Source organism: Archocentrus centrarchus, chromosome 4, assembly GCF_007364275.1.
Source record: "Archocentrus centrarchus isolate MPI-CPG fArcCen1 chromosome 4, fArcCen1, whole genome shotgun sequence".
Classification (NCBI taxonomy): Eukaryota; Metazoa; Chordata; class Actinopteri; order Cichliformes; family Cichlidae; genus Archocentrus; species Archocentrus centrarchus.
The window spans coordinates 35,493,917-35,517,714 of record NC_044349.1 but is presented as its reverse complement, the minus strand read 5'-3'; the positions used below and the strand labels follow the sequence as shown (position 1 = coordinate 35,517,714).

The window sequence follows — 23,798 nt, the reverse complement described above, 5'->3', positions numbered from 1 at the left end:
AACTCTGCTGAAGTGAGTGTAGTGCATGCAGCTGCTGTGGAGGGCATCACGTAAGAAACACGGCGTTAAATGATGACCTTAAAGTGCTTTTATCTGATTAAATTGACTTAATTAATAGTACATTTTAAAAACAGGAAATAGCTTTCTTGCAAAGAGTTGATGAGAAGATTGAAATGTGTTTCATATGAGAAATATGAAGAAAGGAGCCAGAAGTCAGTTAGCTGTGCTTAGCAGGACTTGAAGTAGTTTGAAATTATGAAGTAAATGTTTGTCAAAATAATGTCTGTGAGCCAAAAGCTGATATCAGCTCATTCCAGATTTCTTTGTATGGTCATCTGCTACAGGCACTGTTCAACTGTCTTTCACAGTTCAGCAAATGTGTCCGTCTGCAGCTGCATTTCCGTCTGGACAGCGAATGGAGATGATCTGTGCGTCGGTCGAACACTGATTGGTTGACAGAGGGCTGGAGTAGGGAAGGGAGTTACGGCGGAGTTCACCGGGAACGGGGGAAACATGAAAAATACCAAAGATCAAAAATATGGCGGCTGCAGAAAACACTTTTCACTGATTTTAACACTTGGTTTCACTTCAGCTCTTCGTATGTTAAAACTTCCTCTCTGCAGGTGGCTGACGGACCAACGACAGCACGAGCAGGAGTAGCCCACAGACCGGCGGTACCACACATTTTGTACTCCGCCTCCATCAACAAAAAACACTCTCTGCAGCTAGCCGGGTGGTCCGAGACCACCCACGGACTACCTTCACGCTACCCTTTTTCAAGCATAAAATGAGCATCACAAAATCGCTCTCCCTCCCCATCACCCCCAGATGACCCCCCCTCCCTGAGCCTGGTTCTGTTGGAGGTTTCTTCCTGTTAAAGGGGAGTTTTTCCTTCCCTCTGTCACCAAGTGCTGCTCATAGGGGGTCGTCTGATTGTTGGGTTTTCTCTGTACTATTGTAGGGTCTTTACCTTACAATACAAACCACCTTGAGGCAACTGTTTGTTGTGATTTGGTGCTGTATAAATAAAATTGAACTGAAACAAAACACCGTGTGCTGCCCCTCAGCAGGCTTCCACATGTTGACCTATGAGAAGAAAGTGTGCTTTTGGGGACCAAAAATCTGAACTGACTCCATACTGTCACATTACACAGCCCCAGATTTTTGTAACTGAATTATGAAATTGCTCTGTTAGAATAAAATAATCTAAAGAATTGAGCTGGAAATGAACGTAAAATGCTGCCAGGCTAACTGTCCCAGTTTCTTTATGCTAGGCTAAGCTAAAACTGAGCTCTTTAGCGCTGTACAGTAAAAAGTTTCAATATTCGCTGCACAGAGAGAGAGCGGTGTTAATCTTCTTATTTCACTCTCAACAAGAAAGCAAATCATTTCCACAAAATATACAATTATTCCTTTAACTCATGAGTTTTCTATTTAATGTAGATTCAGATCATTTCTTAACAAAGATTCTGTACATCATTCTGCTCAAAGCAACCAGATATTTATCAAGAATATTTGCAAGTTATTATCCAAACTCATAGAAACAATAAAGTGGCCTAAAAACTGTAAATTCTGTCGACATTTCTAAAGCTCAAGCTACTTGGATCATTTGCTAATATCCAGTCAATAAAGCGCTAGACTAGAGTGACACTGGTGCTGTATATGCATTACATAGAAGCAAACCTTACTGGCTTAGTGGTGCCTTTCTAAAAGCAGGCCATATATACATGTTTGTCAGACTACTACCAAACTTGCATACATACAGGATTCTCTACACAGAAGCTGCCACTAACACATTAGCTTTAAATCTGTCCCTGTTTTATTGGATCAACACAAACAGAAACACAACAGTTAATGAAAACTCGCCGTACGAAATAGATAACATGAGCAAAAATGAACAAAAAGCAACAATTTTCAAGTAAAATTTGAAAAACTGGCTTTTGAGAAATGTAATAGCAGGAGATTTCAGTGCATTCATGATGAGTTATCACACTCTGAAGGCAACGTATCGAGCATGGCTATTCATCTGCTTTTAACAAGGAAGCAAAGTTCCATGCGCCGGGCCCAGCTTCACATTCCTGGACCTCCAGCCCATTTGTACAAAGTCCGAGTTACAAAGGTAAGAGCCGCTTTGAATAATAACACAGTAAAAATGTTTTGCATAGCATTTGGCTTTCGCTGAGCCGTCATCGAATGTAGACTCAAGGAGAAAATATAAATGCCAAATGCCAAAAAATTTTAAAAGACCACAATGCGGCAGAAACGAATCAATAACTTAGTGGTAAAGTTTGACAAATTAAGCTTTTTAAATCATGTACAAACTCTAAGCAAACATGGCTAAATGTTCCTGAAGCAACGCACATGCAACGTTATCCAGCTAGCTAAAAAAAACACGTCTATGACTCAAGGACTAAGGACTTCTCTGCTGATCTTTACTGATCACTGGCTCCCTATTGAGGTACGTAGCCCAGTACACCAGGTTGAAGGTCCCAAACAGAACAGGAAACACTATCCTGGCCATCTTATCGATCTTGCTGACGCTGTTGTAAGTCTTTTTGGGGTCTGGGGCCTTGGTTTCAGACAGTTTAAGCTGGACAGCCGTGCTGTTTGAAATAGTCGAGATGGACGCGTCCTTCGTTAGGTTGGTTGTGTAATTCACACCAGCTGAACAAGTGTTGTTTGGCTTCTTAGACAGAGCTAAAGGGTCTTTCTTCTGTGGAGAAGGAAAAAACATTGATTCAGTGTGCATACAGAAAAAAAGTGGCACATTCATCATTTGACAAAATAAAACAGGTAGATAGTAAAACAGGCGCTCTCTCTCTCTCTCTCTCACACACACACACACACACACACACACACACACACACACACACACACACACACACACACACACACACACACACACACACACACACACACACACACACACACACACAAGGGCTGAAGGTGAACAATAAAAGATGAATGGTGAAATCTGAAGGCAGGGATCAATGTCCTTGGGCAATAATGAACTGGCACTGTGCCACAGCACTGGCACTCTGAGCAGAAAAGATATTGATCCAACTTTTTTCAACTTCTACGCATTGCCTAATTCATCTCCTACTTTATTATTATGTGTGAAATAAAATTTTTCATTGCTCTTCTCTCTCCCCGCTGCAGCTGGAAGGACGGAAAGAATGAAGCCGAAAAGAAAGAGGAAGAGGAAGTAGAGAACACACTACAGAGTTTAAAGTTTCTCCCATTTTGTTCCACTAAGGCAGCACTGATAATAATTATTTCAACATAAATGACAAAAAAAAAGGTACTAATGTGAAAGGGGTCATTTGTTCCTCTTCATCTTCCTAAACTGTGAGCCTGCTGAACTGCCTGAACCATAAACTGTATATAAAAGATGGCCATAGCTTCCAAGTCTGAAAAGAGCCCCCCCGCTGAAGTACCTTGAAGCTGAATTCCTTTTAATGTCCAGCAGGGGGCGATTCTGCTGGCTACAAAAGAAGTTTGATTTACTTTGGGAAAACTACCCAACAGTTCACTTGATTTGTGACTTCAGTAAACGCGTTCTGATGCATTTATGGAGCATGAAGTGAATCTGATAAATTATGGTCAAAATGGACGATAAACACCGTCTTCAGTTTCCATGTCGCATCAACCCCTCACAACCTGTCACTAATGCGGATATATCAGAAAACCAAGATGGCGGATGACAAACTACTGAAGTCAAACCAAACCAAACCAAACCATCACAGTCTTGAATGTACAGTTCATGGGCTAAAATTTTACAGTCGACACAAAGAGTTATGTTATAACTAGTGAGTTTTTTTTTTAATTAAAACATAACTTTATTTTACTAAAGTGAGGCTGGCTCTATCAAACATACCCTGCCATTGTTTGGCTTTTATGCTCTACAGCTTTAACTGGACCGCTCTGGTTCATGACAGGCAGCTCTTTTTATTGGTTTTCATTAAAATGTCATAAACCAGTTAACACAGTAAAGCACACCATTAGTCCCTGTTTTTTTCTTTTCCTTAGACCTTCCTGATGTCTGCAAACCCCATCATACAAACCCTCAGACTGAGACTGGCAAACGGGCTGCATCAACAACCAGAACGGTACTGAGAATACAGCACTTAGAAAAACAGGCAAAATTTCCAGCCTTCAGGATAACCCTACACACAACACCAAGACCTAACCCCCCAAAATAAATAAACTGTACTTTTGGAGACCAGTTTTCTTGTTCCAAGAATGTGAGTCGAGGGCAAGTTTGAGCCCCAGCAGGAAGTAAATCCACACCTGTAGCACATACCTTTGGCAGCTGGGCCTCCATGGCTTTTTTTCCATCCCACGCCCAGCTCCTTTTGGTGAAATAATTAACTGTGGCGAATTCAATGAGGGCAGAGAAGACAAAGGCATAGCACACTGCGATGAACCAGTCCATGGCAGTAGCATAGGCCACTTTGGGCAGCGAGTTTCGAGCGCTGATGCTTAGAGTGGTCATGGTGAGCACTGTGGTCACACCTGGTGATGCAGGAAACTGGGTTAGTTTTACTCACCAGACTCGTTCTTCGGTTTTTATTCCAGCAGATTAAGTCATGAAAGCAGGGCATGAATCACAGCATGAACAATAGATTGTGAAGTAAATGTAAATAAGTAAGTAAATGAATAAAGTAAAAGTAAAAGTGGAATCGCAGAAACCATTTACCAGATATATATTTCTACAGTATATAAAGTCTGCTAATATCAATGAAATATTTGAGTTATTTCCCAGGTTGATTCCTCCGTTCTTTCCAAACTCACCAAAGACGGTCCGTGCTGGCACCGATTCTCGGTTGAGCCAAAAGGAAACCTGCGACAGGATTACAGTCATGAAGCAAGGCATGTAGGTCTGAATGACAAAGTAGCCGATCTTCCTCTTCAGGTAAAAGTGAGCCATCATCACGGTGTATTGACCTGTCGAAAACAGCAGAACAGACAAGATGCTGAAAGGACTCACATTTTAGCTTTCTCCAATTCTGAAGCTCACGTGGTATTTTTGAAAAAATAAACTGAACAAAAACTTTTAAACATCAAAAAGGTGGAATTTGAAACGAGTTGATGAACTGCCCAACAGTGTACGAAGTTTCTCTGTACATAAAACACAAAGATATAAAGAAAAGTTATAGATTTGCAATTCTTTTTTGTTTGGAAGCAATAAAACAAACATAAAAAAACAACAATGCAATGACAAGTATGTATTGACATATCAATTGTTGCATTTTCTGGCCACTTGGGGGCACTGCAACCTGTAAGTGCAACACTTCTAGGATAAACAGGTGCACGGGGGCATTAACCTTTCATTTGGAGTCGTACTGTTGGACACCGGAGGGTGCTGGTCGGATCTCCAGCCTCTTTTAGCTTCTACTCTGGTCTCCACCAATTCTTTTTTTAATCCTACTTTTTCTCTGCATTAATGCCACACTGATGAGTTTGGTTCCACCTGCCACAGCTAAACCACTGTGTGACATGCTGCAAATGTTCCTATTAAATGGTCTCTCTATAGCTACTGTCTGTTTCCATCAAATATAGAAAGTAATACATCAGATATAAATTTAAATTGAATTGAGTGAGAAAGAGAAAAGAACAATAACAATATAATTTTTTACATGCATATGAGGAGGAACTTGTGTTGGCGTATCATAACAGGTGTATTTCCTAACATGTCTGACCCAAGCATTAAACTCTGCGACCTTTCACCTTTTCTGAAACATATGGCCTGTGAACAGGTGCTGCGTCGTCTCTTCACACCGTGCGATGAAGAGAATAAACTACTCGACGATGTCCTGGCCTTCCTCCAAATGTGTGAATTCAATTATTTATAGAGTTTTGTGGGGAAATCATCATATCTTGTTAACCAACTGAAGATTTCATTTGAAGGATTTTTTTTTAACAAAAATCCCGTTGAGCCGTGGAGTCTGATAAACTATAGAAAATCCACAGATGACTGCTGCTTTCTCCTGGCAAAATCCGATTTTTCTGTCTCACTAATCCCTTGTCACAATCTGCATCCTGTATATATCTCTCTTGCTTCCTCCCGCTCTCTCTCTCTCTCGCTCTTTCTATGTGTGTGTGTGTGTGTGTGCGCGCGTGCGTGCGTGTGTGTGCCTGTGTGTGTGACAGACAGTCCATCCCATTCTGTCAGGCCAGGCCTTTGATTGGGGACGTACATCCTTGCCTTGCCTGAACCAGAACACTGAAACAGACCTGGATCAGCAGTGATTACAAGCAGGTGCGCAGACGACTGAAGCGGAGGGGGGCTGAGAGGGACCTCAGGAAAGTTTGCACGGCCTGTGAGATGCAACGACAAGCATCATGTTCTTAATGAAAAGGACACCTGTGCTGCCTTCGCTCCGAGGACTAGCAGTCAGCAGCCCTGCTCCGTGGTGGCACGGCCGGGCGAATCCCGCTCTGATCTGACCGCCTGCTGGGATTGGAAGTGGATGGAAATCTCCGAGGCGTGAAAAAATGCAGTTGTGGTGGATTTTACTGTTTGGTTTTTGGAGTGTCTGTGGAGAACTGCCATTCATAGCAGAGAACAACGCAGCTATGTTGGTCAACTGGTGAGTACACGTCGAATCCATCTGTTGAGCTCTGCCGCTTTTAATTATAACCTGGATGCGCTGATGTCTTTAACCTAATGAAATCACAGGGTTTTCTCAGTTCAGTTCCTGCATCTATTTTCACATCATCCTCGGCTTAGCCTTCGAGGTCAGAGGTCACGTCAGCGTGAGCACCTTGCTGAGCTATTCTTGGCTTGTTAAAGAGGGTTTCCCCCCAGATTAGTGATACTAATTAAGGACACAATGGCTCGGTGTGTCTGCCCTCTTTAACAGGTCTGAGCTGTGAGGGGTGTGTAAAGACAGAATAGCTGTCTGTGTCTTACTCTGAGTCTGGGTCTTCCTCCGGTGTGCTCTTACTGCATAAGAACATGACCGACCTCTTGACAAATATTCACCAGTGTAAACACCAAGATTCAGGATTAACTAGCAATTTCTGTATACATCACACTATAGGAACTCCTTCCTGTGACAAACTCTCCACCAACAAGCAGCAGAATTGTATTATTGTACTTCTTTACATAACAGAATTAAGCAGATGCCACTCGCCCCCTACCCCACATGCCTCCGCGCAGCAGCCAATCCCTACGTTGTGACGTCACTTAGTAAAAGCACAACTGATGGGCCTGCAAACGGATTAACCCTACAGACCCAATGGCTCAGACCATGGATAAGTGATTTATTTTATTTATTTGCCCCCCCCCCAGCACTATCCTCTCTCTCCTCTTTGCAGAGACAGCTGGCTATGTGTGGGAGGCATCCTCAAATCCGCGTGATTCATTCATTGTCTCTATCCTGCTTGATTTGAAAACATTTTCTTCACATAATATCTTTGGAACACTGTAATAACACAGATAATAGGGTGGAAGTGAGGGCTTAGCACAGCCCGAAGCTGCTGTGTGACTGCTGCTGTCAGAGTGAGCCGAGAAGTAAAAGGTCACGTGTGAGATGCTATAGGATGAGTCATCTGAGTAATCTGAGTCCATTTATTCTTCACTTTACCTCGGCTGGTGTAGATGTCCTCTGTGCCCGCGTCCTGGCCGATCAGGTGATACTGGTTGAGTCGGGAGCCTTCCTCTGCAACCACCACTGAGTCGGCCGCTCCCTTGGTCCACGTGTACACCACCTCCGAGACCGGATACGCGTCTAAGGAACAACAGGACACAAAGATGTGCAGATTGCTAAGATTCTGTTAAAGCACTATGAGAAAATCCAACTTCATATCAGGATGTAGTTTTATCCAGCTTCATTAACCTTCATGGTCACAGCTGGTTTCAGACAACCTCTGACCAGGTTTGACCTTTAACTTAGTAACAGAAATATTACAACTTCCTCAGTCCTCCTCAGTTTTATAATAATTAGTGAATGAATTCTTGAATTCTGATCAAAATGTGGTCGCATCGCTGAACTCGTTTCTGTTTTGAGGACCTGATGAGGCCACACTAACGTATCACAAATGAATTACAAGTGGAGAGTGTGTTGCACCCACCCACCTCTCTGCAGCTTTGTGCAGATTTAATAAAATAGTTTTGACGTGTTTGAACCGTAGACTGATGGGGCCACCGTGACGGCTGGTTTTGGTCTCTACATTCTGACGCCTCAGCGTTAACGTTTTGGCCGTGGCCATGCTGTTTCTTTGGAGCCAGAAGTGACCATGTTTGGATGAGAGGGTGAAGTAGATCCACACAGACACAGATCCCTGCTGATCAGTAACATCCCACAATCCCAGAATTTCACTCAGCAAACTGCAGCTCCACCTTCTTGGTGAGTCTGTTAGTCCAGTGAAGCCACAGCAGCCATATTATTGGTCAGATAATTGCATTAAAAATGCTCAAAAAGGCTCCAACAGCACAAACACGGTCCAGAGGTCCAGTTCAGGGACTCCAGTTAGCTGAGGTGAAGCCGAGCAGACAGCTTCTGTATCAGACTCACTGCTCGAGCCTCTGCTGGACATCAGAGGAGCTGCAGGTTTTGTTGGTTTCATTTTTCAGCTGGCTTTCTTATTCAGCTCCAGAAATTAATGCTTTTAATGCTTCAAACAAGGCATACTGAATATCTGTGATACCAGAAAATAAAACCACCATTTACCAACCATCAGCGATGAGGAGAGATCTCTCCTCAGAGTGTGAGACTGCTAAACTCATTACATTTTCTATCAGCAGGACGTGGTAGGAAGAAAACAAAAACTGTATTTTTATTATTTTTCAACCAAAAATATAACAAATAAATCCAGACAGAGGCATTTAAGTGTGAGAGTAGCACAGCTGTTTCAGTGGAGTTTGACTTCCCTTTACGTCCTCCTTCCTGCCTGTCTGAGAGCACTGGAGGAAAATACTGAAGCCTCCGACGCTTTCAGAAATAATATATTATGAATGTAATTTCATGGATCAAACAACACACTGAGCAGGATGCAGACACACACACTCACACACATAAGCCCCCCCCCCCCCCCCCCCCCCCCCCCGCCCCCCCCCCAAAAAAACCCAAACCAAAACAAAACAAAACAAAAAACAAAAAAAGACTAAATCCACATCAGCCGTCCACCCACGGTGCATGTTCACAATATTATTTTATGTTCCCTGTGAGCTTTGACTTCCTGTCAAGCAAAGATGAGTTTGACAAATGATGTTACATGAGTGGAATTATGTAAGAGTTGCTTCTTTAGTCACATTAGTGTTCAGATACAGGTGCTCTGGGATATTTAATAGAAAAAAACAGGGGGAAAAAATCACGTAGTTCCAACATTGAGCCACACGCTGGAGCTCAAAAATACACTCAGTTTATTCCCTTTGGCTCGTTACACACTGAGTATGAATATCCAGCAGCGCTCATGCTGACCACAGGGAGAGGCAGACATCTTCAAACGTGGGTTAAATGTAGGTTTGGGTTCCTTAAATGAAACACGAGAGCGTCTCCATACTGAAAATAAAAGAGTAAATGACTGTTTCACGCGCGCTGTTTGCCTCTTTTTTTCATTTTTTTGCAGTTTTTACAGTTTAGTACTTTTTGCCTGTTTTTGTTTTTAGTGTTGATTTGTTGGTTTCCAGGCAGACTTTACTTATTTCACTTTAGCTTTTATTGTTTAAAGATGAGTAAAGATCAGTTTCAGTATTTTGGTTTTCTTAATGATAATATGGGGTGTTTATAAAGACTCAAACACAACACTGTGTGAAAGCACTTGGCTGTACAGCTGCAGCAATTACATGATTAACTGATTGTCAACTACTGAATATTAATCTTAGCTCTGTGATGAACTGGTGTACCCAGCCTTCCACCTGTGACTGCTGGGAAAGAAGGATAAGCAGTTAAGAAGATGGATGGAAGGACAACTATTCTCATAACAGAGTAATTAAAAAAGAGTGAAAATCCTGATTCCAGTATTTTCTGGTTTTCATGCTCATCTGTGACAGGAAACTCATCCTGTTCTAGCAAACACAGACTGAGATTTTATGGTGTTTATAAAATAAACACTGTGTTAATTGATTAATGGAGAAAATACCTGACTGATTGCTGCATATCTTCACATATCTTCAATACAATGTGCAGAATATCCTGTGTAAAGCTGACCTGTCATGCCTTTCGTTACCTTCTCATCATATATCTCCTGTTTCGGTGACGGATATTCATGTTAAAAGTTTCCAATAATGAGCTCAGTGTATGTACAGTAATCCCTATGAGCCAAAGCTCAGGCTGCACGCTGCTCTAAACGCTCAGTTTATCACAGTTTTTTTCCACTTTTGGATCTGTATGGTGTCACTTAGAGAAGATATCCCAGAGGGGAAGCCCCACCCACCTGCCGTTAAAACCTGTTTATGAGGGGCAGCCAATCAAAGGAAAGTTGGCCTAAAGAGAGAAGGAAGAGAGATGCAGCTGCTTATTCCAGATAGAGCATGAACTGAGGGGCCTCACCGAGGCTTGTATTAGTTTAAATGATTATTCAAAGCTGCCTGGCAGAGAATATCTCTTTTAAATATTGTGTGGCAGGAACGCAGACTCGTTTCTGTCACTCTGTTCTTCGACTCCTGCTAAGAGATGTGCTGTGGCTGTGAAACAGAACCTGACCTTTCAACCACTTGACTTCATTACACAGAGATTAACTTGGTGTCGCTGTCAAGAGCTCATGTTTGGCTCACTCATAATCACCCGAGTGTATCACAGTACGCACTAATGTTCTGATGTTATACGTGGATGTTGGCACAGTGAGACGGATTGCTGCGACAGGTCAGACTCTGATAGCAACCTTCTGTTTGCTGCTGCTGCCTCTTTGTGTGGCTGGATTTCAAACTCCGGCTTCGTTCTGGAAACAAACTCTGCAAAATGCAAAGGCAGCAATCACACGCAGTTGTGCTGAAATACAAACTCCACACGTACTGTACATAGATGCACTAAATCTGTGTGTCTTTCTCTCTCAATTGTACTGCAGTGCAGAATCTAATCTAACAGTATTGCACTAATCCAGCAACTTTGGTGTTAGAAGACTTCACTGCAATTTAGATTGACCCCAGTCAACCAGGCTGTGGATTATCGTCTTAAAGACGCTCCACGTTGCCTCAAACGAATCTTTGTAGATCTGACCGACAGCATACATGACACACCGTACTGTACAGTGAGTATGGAAAACATTCATCGCTTACAAATCATTTCCTTCAGGATTTCATCCACACTTGAACAGTCCAGAGAGCTTTGTCTGTAGATCGAGGCTTATACACTTACATGTGTTAGGAGACAAAAGACCTTTATATAATGACTAAGCCATTCATTGCTCTAAAGTAGAAAAAATGAACTTTAGTTCAGTGTTATCACAGACTGTCACATAATGCACAAAACTGCTTTCTGGACAGGCTGAAAAACAGAGTCTGTGCTTGTTAATCAAATTTAGAGTTTCTTAAAATTCAATCCAGAATCAGAAACAGGAGCCAGACTGTCACTGTTTGCCATCCTGCAGGTTACAGGGGCACATCTTGTTGGAAAGACTGGACTCAGAGTTATCATTAAACTGGAGAAAATGCCCAGCATACAGTGCATCACACTGGTGATGAGTTTGGTAACACTTTCTTTTAAGGCCCGCCCCTAGGCCGTAACTATCCTGTAAGTAAATTTTAGTTATGTGGAATTACGCCGTAATAATTTTTACTATGGCTAAATTTTATTTAATTCTGCCGTAATTATTTTTACTACGGCTGAATTAAAAATAATTACAGCGGAATTAAAAATAATTCAGCCATAGTAAAAATAATTATGGTGTAATTAAAAATAATTACGGTGGAATTAAAAAATAATCACGGCTTACAGGATAGTTACGGCCTAGGGCCGGGCCTTAAAAGAAAGTGTTACCTTGAGTTTCAAGTCAAGCTCAAGGTAACTCCCCAAATCAAACTACTATATAATTCAGTCACTCTACTGAGCAAATCTAAATAGCGTGGATGAATGCAGGAGAATGAACTGAGCTGTTAACATGCCATTTACCTTCACTATGTTTCAGTACACATTATCATCTTCATTTTAAGGGTCATTTATTAGACAAAGACTTAGGTCCTTGAATGACCCCGCTGTTAGTTGGAGTCGATATACACCAGAAATTATGTTTTATTTGAAAGAGTTTCCTCATTTCCAGCTATATTTTTATTCTTGGGACTGTCTGTCCCTCGTTGATTTCACCTGTGTTCGTCTCCACCTGCTCCCTCGTTCCCACCAGTGTCTTCTTCTGCAATTAGCCCTCTGTGTAATCCCATCTTATTGGGACCCATGGTGTAATCTAACCCTGTAGTAACAGCAAAAGTCTGTCTGGAAATGAGATATTTCTGTCTTATTTTGAATTTCAGGTCATTTAAAGGTGTGTGAAAGACCAGAGTGATTATTTCAGTTATGAAATAATGAGAAACCTGCAAGAACACAACACCAGATTAGCACTTTACCATCCTAACATGCAATGATAAGGACAGAACAGCGTCCTGCATACCTGTACCAGTGTGTTATGTTCGACTTTTTACAGCGTTTTTACAGAGGTACAAATAAATCTATGTAAATTCAGGAAAATGGAAACCATTTGCTCATTAATATTTTCACTTATTTCAGTAAAGAGACAAAAGTAGATCTAAGAAGACAGCAGTTGTTACAGGAAGCGCACAGATGAACACAGCGCATCAGTTACTGTAGATAAAACCTTCATCAGAACTGGGAGCTAGTTTCAATAAATTATTTTGTATTTTGGGGAGTCTGATGTAAAGTGGTATACTAAATATGAAGCTACAACCAGGAGACTGTTAGAAGTGGGGTCAACTGCCACAAAAACGGCCAAGAAATGTCAAACATAAAAGCACAACAGCTCTGACATGTCGGGGCGTGTGCTGTGGTGGATCCTCTGGGTTTCCGAGAGGCCTCCGTGGATCGGAATTGTTGCTGCTCGGTTTGGGATCAGGGTGGTTTAAAGGCCATCTCAACATGATGGGCTATTGAGTTGTTACTGAGCAATTTGTGCAGAGGACACTGACTTACATGTGAGACTAACCAAAGAGCTACAGTCAGAGATTACAGATGTAATGTGAATAAAACACATTAAGACATACAGGAACAGCCATGTGGCCACCATTAGTCCACTACATAACAACTGTGCGTGTCACTCTGGTGTATTTACATCTTTTAAAGACCTTCTTCCTTTAAATTGTCCGACATTGTGTGACAGAGACGAGCGATGGCAGGCAAAGAGATAGAGTGGTAGTACAGTTCAGTCCATGAAAGGTGATTAACACAACACCAAAGGAAAGGTCTACTGTAGCTTTGAAAGCCTCGAGCTCACGGGTGAGTGCTGTCCATTAGGTCAGAGGATTAGCTTGGGCTAATGGAGTCGGAGGAAACAGGATATACTGCATGGGAACTTTTACAGCTCACAACCTCATTTAGATTTTTGTTCTCCTGTTTTAAAAGACAATTTTAGGAAGTCAACCTATGTGACTGCATCACCGCCATTATGACAGATCACAATTTATCAAACCTGCAATGCTACAGAAATACACAACAACAACAATATAGCCATATTTATCAGTGCTTTTACTGAGCTTAATTATTTGTGTCATTTGGACAGTTTGGGAGGATTACCATTTATTTTATTATTGCAGTTGCTACTCATGTCATATATCTCCTGTTTCAGTGGTGGATGCTGCTATTTAAAAAAATGCCAAAGTTTCAAAAAATGAGCTCAGTGCATGAAAAAGAAACTCCTGGGAGCCCAGAGCTCAGGTTGCAGACTGATCTAAACACTCTGTTTATCACAGGTTTTCTACTCCTGGATCCCTGTGATGTCAGTGAGAACAGATATCCTTATATGGTCACAGCTCTGGCTCTGAGCACAGAAGCCCCACCCACCTTCTGTTTTAACCACCTGTTGATCAGGGGCAGCCAATCAGAACAAAGCTAGCTGGCTTTAAAGGGTTCTTTTAAGTAGCTGCTCTGATTATCCCTGCACCTGGTTTCACTTGGCAGTAAGGTGGCCAAAGCAGCTGTGGGAGCAGCTAAGTATTAGCATAGGCAAGCGTAGAGATCACCACACCACGTCAGTGGCAGGGAAGACCTCAAATACTAATCTGAAGCTTACAGGACTGGAGCTCCCCAGATATTTTTGGACTGCTCGAGCTGTGTGAGACAAGCTGACTAACACAGATGTCACAAGGAAGGCGGCATTTTAGCGGTTCATGTGCAAGGTGTACGCCTAGCTTTCTAAAGGTTACCTTGGCGGCAAATTTAGATTTGGTGTGTCTATGCCTCCAGCTTCTTCCTGTGTGTGTGTGTGTGTGTGTGCGTGTGTGTGTGTGTGTGTGTGTGTGTGTGTGTGTATAGCTGTTTCAAAAATTTCCCATTAAATGTAGCCGAGGCAGTGAAGGGTGCAGAGGAGCAGCCCTGACATGTTGATTAATGGCTTCATCAGGAGTAGTGTGTCAGTGTCTACATGGCTCTCCTGCACCACCGCAACAATAGCTTTACACCTAAGGGACACGGCCTGTCAGACACACCAACCTACATCCGTCCCTATGCCCTCTGCATGGAGAAAGGCACTGAAACTGATGCCATGTCAAAACAACAAGCTGCTTTTCTCTCTGGTGGCCTCATTTTTTATGAAAGGTTTGCTAATAGTTGAACTGCTCGTGCAGCACTGATGTCCAAGATGCTGACATAAAACATTTACATTACACCCTTCCCTGCATTATTAAACATGCATTATGTGCAGTGGGCATTTGCTTAGAGTTGCATTTACTTACAGCTTCCAAATTTAAGGGGACAAGCATGAGCATCCATGGGGAAGTCCTCCAGTTGCATGGGACACTCAGCAGAGATCGTAAGCCTGAGAGAACAAGACAGAAAATGAACTGTGCAAAATGAAACATCATCATTATGATCAACACTTTCACAAGTAAACATGACCCCTTATTATTATTATTAGTAGTAGTAGTATTGTTTCATTCTTGTTGTGTTTAAGGTAGTAAAAAACATTAACAAACAAAAATCTCAATCTGTCTTCATCAGTGTCTGAAATAATGAACAGCAGGGTGAAAAACTATTTTCCTAACACAGAGCAAAAAGCATCAGAACCAGCAGAGGGCGCCATGATGCGCTGCAGAGTTTTATTGTGTGGAGAAAGGATGCCACCTGCCTGTGGAAATACAATAACGCACAAATAAAGCTTTAGTGGAGATGAAAACAAATGAGCTCATGTTGGGTATAAAGTGTGAACACAGCTCATCCACACAAGCAGCCAGAGGACCACCGGGCCTTGTATAACACTGCCATCTGCTGGTCACATGGAGAACAACGAGAGCTGCTGAACTCAGCCTGCCATTAAATGGCTGCACCATGGCAACAGGACAAGGATGGACTTTTATCTGCTCCTTGACTTCTGCTCTGCTATATTTCACTGGGAAAAACTACACTTTGGGTCCACTGCATTTATCTGATAGTCATGTTTTCTATATAAATCCTGAGGTCAATCTTATGACAATATTGATGGAGATTAAAAACACTAATAAGTAAAAACCGACTGGAAGATTAAACTTAAGCTTCCAAAAATATCAAAGATGTAGGAGTGATTTTTCAAAAGAAAAAAATCTGCATAAAAATGCACAAATCATCAAAATTATTATTATTATTATTAGTAGTAGTAGTAGTAGTAGCAGTAGTAGTAGTAGTTTGGGTTTTTATTGTTGCAGCCACAAAAGCATTTATTTATTTTATATTTATTGTGAGTATGATTGTAGTTTTAATAAATACTTATGACACTATCAGACACCATCAAGGCCCTGCTGGTACACTGATACTTATGATAAGAACAATGAGTGAGAGATGTTTTATAAGTTAAATGTATTTTGCTAATAATATTTGTATTTGAGTAAAGGCTTAAATGCAGCACCTTCCCTTGTATCAGGGTGGTTTTGTGTTTCCGCCCTTTTTCTGCCACACCTGTGTTCAGGTAATCACCTGCCTCAGTGATCAGACCAGCAGTTGTTGATGCAGTCAGGTGCTTCAGCAGTTTCTACTTTGGATATCTCGTGTATATTTGCATCCATTTCAAAAATCAGATTTTCCATTTTTGGTGTAAAGACGTATAAGCACATATTGAAAATATTCACCTTTAATGAACCAATCCTTTGTAAAACATGATGAGAAAATGTAGCTCCATCAGTCTACATGTGTAATTTATAGATCACAGTTGATGCTCTGAAATGCCAAACCTCCACCTTTTTAATTAATTTAATGATCTAAAAATCTACATTATCTTACAGCCCACTGAAAAAAACAGATGAGCTTACCACATATTCTATAACGATGCTGGTGCTACAACACCAGGAACAGCAGAGCATTTTATGGAAAAATTATAAATATTAGTCATTTATTATTATAATACCATTATATGATAATACTTTTATACAGTTTTAATTCTTGCAGAGCCATTTAGTGGGCCAGATAAGACCTTCTGGTGAACCGGTTCTGGCCCCCGGGCCATATGTCTGCCACCCCTGCCTTAAATAATACAAACATGCAACAAAACCTCTTCAGTCCTGTTGTGTTGACAAATTTGAGCAACCTGACGGCAGCCAAAACAAAAGAAGCATATTTTTGTGTTACTGCAGTCAGTTTTACAGCCCACGATTATGTGACAGTTCTTTTTCTTTTTTTCTTGAAAGGTAATTTTCAGTTTTTCCATCAGTTAAAAGAGTGTTTTCACAGCAAGCTTCAGTTTTGAGTTTTAGTTGCAATCCTGTCACAGTATGATTTCTTCATCTGCTGTCTCAGCTGTGTTGTGAGAATTAGACCCACACGAGCACCGTACACGAGCCTCGATATGTGAGAAAGAGAATCAAATATGAATACAGATATGCCTGGGATTCACTGTCTATATTACAGAGCAAATTATACGTTATAAAAATCTGTTGCTGCTCACTCTCCTATTCAGTGTCTGTGCATCAAACTGTACATCACCCCCTACTGGAGTAATATGATTACAGCCAGAATAACTGACTGAAGGAGTGATTTATCAAGCAACACGTGCTTGAAAACATACTCGCCGTATTGCTAACCGTTTTTTTGCTGCACTTGCAGAGATTTCAAGTTCAGAGTTTCTTTGATTCCAGTGAGAATTTTCAGCCTCTCTGTCTGCATATGACAGCTTTGACTGTAGGAAAGCATAACATGCATTAGCCATCATTCTTTGTGACATTTTATAGACACAAATTTGAGGGTAATTATTGATGAAATAATGAAAAAATGTAATATAAGGTAACAGCATCACTGTGGTTACCTGTCATTGTCATTGCTGATGTCACTGTCAGCGGTTACAGTATTGGTACAGCAGCTGTTGTTTTTGATCCTATTTAATTCAATTCAATTCAACTCAATTAAATTTTCTTTATATAACGCCAAATCACAACAAACAGTTGCCTCAAGGCACTTTATATTGTAAAAAAAAGGCCCTACAATAATTACAGAGAAAACCCAACAGTCAGAACGACCCCCTCTGAGCAGCACTTGGTGACAGTGGGAAATAAAAACTCCCTTTAACAGGAAGAAACCTCCAGCAGAACCAGGCTCAGGGAGGGGGGGCCATCTGCTGTGAGGAGAGAGAAACAGGACAAAAGGCACACTGTGGAAGAGAGCCAGAGAGCTATAATAACTAATGATTAAATGCAGAGTGGGGTACAAACAGAATGAAAAGAGGTGAATGAAAAGAAACACTCAGTGCATCATGGGAACCCCCCAGCAGCCTACGCCTATAGCAGCGTAACTGAGCGAGGGTTCAGGGTCACCTGATCCAGCCCTAACTATAAGCTTGTTTATAAAGGAAAGTTTTAAGCCTAATCTTGAAAGCAGAGAGGGTGTCTGTCTCCTGAATCCAAGCTGGGAGCTGGTTCCACAGAAGAATAGATGATTTTAGATGAATTATTCTTAAAGTGTGCAAAACTCCAAACTGATATCCAGGCCATCGGTTTGTTAGTCTTGCTTTGCAGAGCTCTTGTTTGAGCATGACTGATATCCACAGTGGGACTTTAGAGCGAATGCTCTGACTGGCTTTAATTAGTGAAATACATACAGACCTTAATAAATCATACTGACCAATAAGCACGGAGCAGGTATATTACCAGCTGATAAAAAGGATAACTGCTGCTATTCATGCTATTTCACACAGGTACATGTTATTGGATTAATAGGAAATGTTGTGCTGTGTTTTGGAGTATATTGTGCTGCAGGGCACTGAACTTCCTGGAAAGAACATCTATGTTTCTCTGAGATATGTTTTCATGCCACAGCAGCTGGGCACTGTACACTGTAGTACGACTAATGCAGGAGAAGCGGGTAATACATGCATAAAATGTTTCACTAATAAGCTCGTTCCCAGAACACAAATGCATTAATGGTCCACTGTGAACTCATTTCTAATGGCTCGTTGCACTAGAAAATGTGCTGTAGGTTTGTAGCAATTTTAAAGTAAGCGGATCAATAATAAGTTTTGACTTGCAGCCATGTCCATTTCCTCAAACTTCCTTTGTTAATATTTGATTTGCAGGATTTATTGACCTGAAAAGATGATGACGTAGCGCTGAAATGAAAGTGGATGTAAATGAGATGGTTCTATCTAGGATATATCTCCTTCCACAGTACAGACTCTAATGTATTATGCATCCATAAGCCATTCTCGGCACTAATAATGAGAGGATTAGTATGCTTTATGTTGAAAAAAATCCCATTCCAGTTCCAGTTCAGCAGAAACTGTGAACAAGACGTGCTCCTGACCTGCATGCATCCTTTAAAAGGGCCAGAACATGTGAAATCTGCACTGCGAACAGCTCGTGCTGTTTTCAGAGTGAAGGTTTCTGTGATGTGGTGACAGAGTTAATAGCAGAGGAGAGAACAGAGCGCTGGGTCAAAGCAAACATTTCCAGTTCCCCTGACCTCCAGTTTACAGCGTGAGGACAACATGATGACGCATCAATGCACCACTGAGACATGGAGTAGATGTGTGTGGGCTGTAATGGAGCAGCAGGGGTCTTAAAAACCATTACCAAAGGAATATCGCAGGCCGATGGAGGTTCCAGTCATCTCTCCAGGTTTAATTGGATTATAGGACATCTCTAAACATGGCTAGCCAGCTCTTATGAGTCAAGGTTTTTAATGTAAGACTGACTGAGAAAGAAGTGCCTGCAGTTCAAGGTGGACAAAAGGTTGGCTTACCTCATGGTGTAGAGAAGAGTCCCATCATCCTTCAGCCGCAGCAGCTTGTTAGGTGTAGTCATATTGTGTGCGATGGACTTTTTCCCATTGAGGAAGAAGGTGTCAGGGGTCCAGATGTTACTGGCCAGGAGATTATTCAGTGGAAGCATCTCCATCGGGCCTTTGAAGCAAAGTCGCTCATCTTTCCAGCTTTGGCGGAAGAACACGTCAATGGTGTATTCCTGCAGAAGAACAGCTCAGACCCGTGAATATGGGAGAAGTCATTCATGCATCTTAACACTGGGAGAGGATTAAAAAAAATGTATCCATGCATTATGATTAACTTTAACCTTCAGGTGACTGAGCGGGGTCTTTTATGAGCCCAGCTGTTTCTGTGTGCCAATATTTTGTTTCCTACCATAAATTTATTTACTGCTCCTAAACTTTTCATCGCTGAGGAGAACGGAAAGTTACTGAAACACTTGTTTTGTAAGCAGTAACACACGAGGATTGTCTAAATAAATCTGATTTTGTACGTACACTTTTTTTGTTTTTTACCTTCTTATTGCATAAAAATGATTTGAAAACCATAATTAGAACATTTTAGAACATCTGTTACAGATGAAGGAAACCGTAGAGGTATGAAAAACACAAATAGTGCCAATAAAACATAAAAACATAGAATATAGTGGGATCACCCTCTGCCGTTATCGTAGCTTGAGGGTTAAGAAGGAAGAGCAGGGTGATGACTGAGTGAAATCAAACATCATACAGGTAGAGTTCAGGTGTGAGCCCTTCACCAAGCTGAATCACATGTGATCACTGCCTTTTATTGGTCTAAATTTCATGAAACTTGAAACATGAAAAAAGGAAGAATCTGTTCAACTTGGGGGCAAATCCAAAACTTGCTTCAGACCTGTAGAACAGGACGTTAACAGAGGACGTGCTCTCTCTGCTTTCTATAAGTTTTGATCAGACACTGTGTTTATATAATTTACCTAATCTGTGTGTATCGTGGATCTCATTTTCACCCTTTTTTATATATTTAGTGTATTGCAGTGTGATATTATAGAGAGTGCTGTAGGTTCTTACCATTTCGGTGTCGGAGACTGGACCGAAGCTGGTGACAAAGATGTTGGTTTTGATCTCCGTCACCTTCTCTGTAAGAAAAGAGACGTCGGTGAGCGCAGAGCCAACATTATCATTCGGAACATCGTCTGGATTAAATGTGAGGGACTGATTCTGATTTTTTGCTTCTTTGGACAGAGATTAAATCTGTAACCTCGTTTTATCGCCAACACTAATCAAACGTGACCCGTTTGGAGTTTGTAAATTATAAGCTGCTTCAGAAAGAAAGGAAATGACTGCAGTCCATCCTTCCAAAAGCAACTTAATGAAGATTAATCTCTGCCACGTTTAACACTGCGGCATCAATGCTCAGATTTTGATACCTGAATATTGTTCAGTAATTCAGTAAGTGACACATATACCAATAAGGTTATCAGTCTCAGTCCTTTTAACTTTTATATTTTTACATATCTGGCCTTTAATTATACTTTTTTTTCAGTTTGAGAAATATAATTTATGGGGAAAACAAAATTAAGTATTTTGTGCTGACTGTTTCAGAGGGATTAATTGTTATTTCTCTTTTACTGAGAACTTTACAGTCGCTGCAGAACAAAGGACCTGCCTCCCAACCAATGATAAAGTGGTTCTCTCAAGGTCGCAGCAGCACGCTGCATACTTCAGCACATGTTCACAGTGCCATTAAATCATACTTAGAGGGGGTCAGAACAGCTCGTCATGTGTCTCATGAATACAGACTAATTTTGTGGGCCGAGCAGAAGGCAGATGTTGCAGCGTATTTTTCTCTGAGCAGACTCAAGGATGGGAATCTTTTCCATTTTTCTTTCATCAAACAAGTTACTTTTCTGTACAAGTCCTCCATTAGCCAAGAAACCCTCCTTAGAGATTTGTCCATAAAGACACGATCAGTTCTCACGTTATACCTGTGACTGCGTTTATTATGAAAAATGACACAGGTGTGGAGGTTTATATATCCACTGGGCCTACCTCCCAGTCCGGGCCGGAGCCTGTTGTCATAACCATCCAGCAGACCGTCTAGGATGCGCGTGAAGACGGTAATGTTGTTATTTAATTCTGTGTCTTTGAGAGTTACCTCCTGGGAGAGACTGGAAGAACCACCAGAACAGAAAAATGTTAGATTTTGGACAAAAGTGAATTAGAAAAATAGGCGAGATGATAACTTTAAAATTGATTTTTTGCTTATCAAAAATAACATCACACAATCACCAAATCATTAAGCTTGTGAAAAATGTGCATTTACTGTGTGCTGACATTAGGAGCCAGTTCCTTACCTCAGACGGCAGGTGATGCTCACAAGCAAGACACAGAACCACAGACGCCTCATTGCGAAGCTGCAGCACTTTCCATCGTCCATTCCTGAAAGCACACACTCACTAGTTTAAAACGGGAATAACTGTCTTTGTACCAGCAGTGCTCTCTGCGAGTCTTAGTTCAAAATCATCAGGAATTAAGGGAATTCAGCTTTAAAGTTTTTCAGATGTGTCCACATACTATTCCACACATAAACTCTGCACTCACTGCAAACCTATAGGTGCCATAAAGCTTTAACAGCAGATAATGTGTGACACAAGCAATACAGAATCTCAAAGGTTAGGAAGGCCATCTGCCTTCCTAAGCATTACAAGGGAACATCTGTAAGACCTGCAGATGATCGGACCTTCAGCTGAGGTGTGACAAGAACAAGGGAAAGCTGATAAAACCCAAGGATTTTTTTGTTTTTTGTTTTTTGTTATTTAAAAAGGGTTTTCACAGATCAGACTTGCAAACAGTGACTTCCCTCCTTGTTGGAGCCCGCGAATAGCCCACCCATCTCACTGCAAAAGCCTGTATGAATTCTGCACAGGATGCTGTCTGTGCTCAGAGAACCGCTGGAGCAGTGTTTCAGTTCAGTTGAAAGACAAGACTGCCACTGCTCCAGCAGGCAAAGCAGAGGAAAGAATCAAGCTCTGCTGCGTGTGTGTCCAGGTGAAATGCCTCCACCTGTGCTGCAGCTACAAGATTCCTCACAAGCGCAGCTGTAATCCCGCCTCTCTGCACCGCAGCTGGAGTCTTTTAAACCACGTCTGTGTTGCTATGACTGTGCGCACCCTTCGCAGCATCATCTTAACTCAGGCACAGATGTCTACAAGCTGACTAACCACCCATGAGGAGGGCGGGAAGCGTGGATCCCTGCTCTCCTGCCCCGGCTTTCATCACCAAATCTAACCGGAGCAGGTCCTCCGCAGCAGCAGATACTCGTTTCCAGCCTCTTCTCTAATCCGTCCCACTACATCTCATACTGTAGTGGCCTAAAATAACGCTGTGCTGCACAGGCGCCGAGGCGCAGTTACCAAAGCTTACCACACACGACGATGCGCAGTCAAACTTCTCCGCAGGTCTCTCACTTACGCAGACTGCACTGCTCAATTCCTAAGACCGACACCTCCATCCGCGCTCAATAACTGGATGTTGGAAAGAGAGAAGGAGGAGAAGATGTGGACTAATTTCACTGTCAGCGAGGTTTATTTCTCCCCAGAGCGATTAAAAGGTTGGCAGCGAAAAAATAAAGGCTTCCCAACACTTGTGCTGACTGACCATCCTTTAGTTCGGTCTCCGAGGAGCCGCGAGCACAAAGCCAGCTTAGCAAAAAATCCAATACTGTATCCAAAGGCAAAGCTGAGCGCAAATGTAGACTTTGGTGCGAAATGAGCAGGCGAGCGTGCAGAGAAGCGGGAGGATGTGTGGCCAGTGAGCGGAGGAGAGATGCTGAGGGATGAGAGACGGAGAGGGGAGGGGAGGGGAGGGGAGGGGGGTGGCAAAGAGAGGCAAAGACCAGGAAAGAATCAAAGTAATAATAATAATCCTCAGAATCACAGCGACGCCTGCAAAAGCTTTAATTATTTTATCAGTAAACGGTAACACAATACCACACACACATACACTACTTACTGTTACATCACCAGGTTTCTTCTCACTTCAGCGCTGTTCTGTTGTTTTAAATGGCAGCTGCACTCATGCTATGCTGCATGAAGTGTCAGGCAGCTGAACTGAACCACTGCACTGTCGTCAGATTGCAGTTTACAAAAGATTTTGCATTGTGACTGCATTATATCAATCACATCATGAAAATAAACGACAGATTTTTTTTATTCCTCTACCACGAATTTAGTGACATCCATGTACCCATTATATATAGACTGTATATAAAAGATGGATGTGCCTTAAACTTCCAGCACAGGGCTAGTCTTTTCTATTCTTGTATAGAAGTCTGTGATAAAGAGAGCCTACTGCTCTGTTACTCTGACCTCAGGAAACACTTTCCTGATGAATTCATCTTCTCAGTCACTGTTTTCATGTTTTATTAATTACAATAATATGTTCAATTTAAAAAACAAAACAAAACATCAATACAGCTGATTCTGTTTTAGG

At 41.7% G+C, this 23,798-nt stretch overlaps 2 protein-coding genes across 3 annotated transcripts in view; one reads left to right on the top strand and one right to left on the bottom strand.

Moving 5' to 3' along the window:
• Positions 1-1,360: 1,360 nt before the first annotated feature.
• On the bottom strand, positions 1,361-23,099 carry gabra5 (gamma-aminobutyric acid type A receptor subunit alpha5). The gene is made up of 10 exons (XM_030726712.1): positions 22,731-23,099; positions 21,662-21,746; positions 21,357-21,475; positions 20,376-20,443; positions 19,305-19,525; positions 14,843-14,925; positions 7,593-7,736; positions 4,795-4,947; positions 4,304-4,515; positions 1,361-2,713 (listed from the first exon to the last, which is right to left on the bottom strand). The coding sequence occupies exons 2-10, from the start codon at positions 21,742-21,744 to the stop codon at positions 2,411-2,413; spliced, it is 1,386 nt and encodes a 461-aa protein (XP_030582572.1). The 5' UTR covers positions 21,745-21,746; positions 22,731-23,099; the 3' UTR covers positions 1,361-2,410.
• gabrb3 (gamma-aminobutyric acid type A receptor subunit beta3) overlaps positions 6,161-23,798 on the top strand; it is a 50,704-nt gene continuing 33,066 nt past the window's right edge. The window contains exon 1 of one of the 2 annotated variants that reach the window (XM_030726710.1): positions 6,161-6,593. In XM_030726710.1, coding sequence (XP_030582570.1) covers positions 6,499-6,593 — 95 coding nt within the window. In that variant the 5' untranslated portion in view covers positions 6,161-6,498. The remainder of the gene's footprint in view (positions 6,594-23,798) is intronic. The other variant, XM_030726708.1, reaches the window with a different exon arrangement.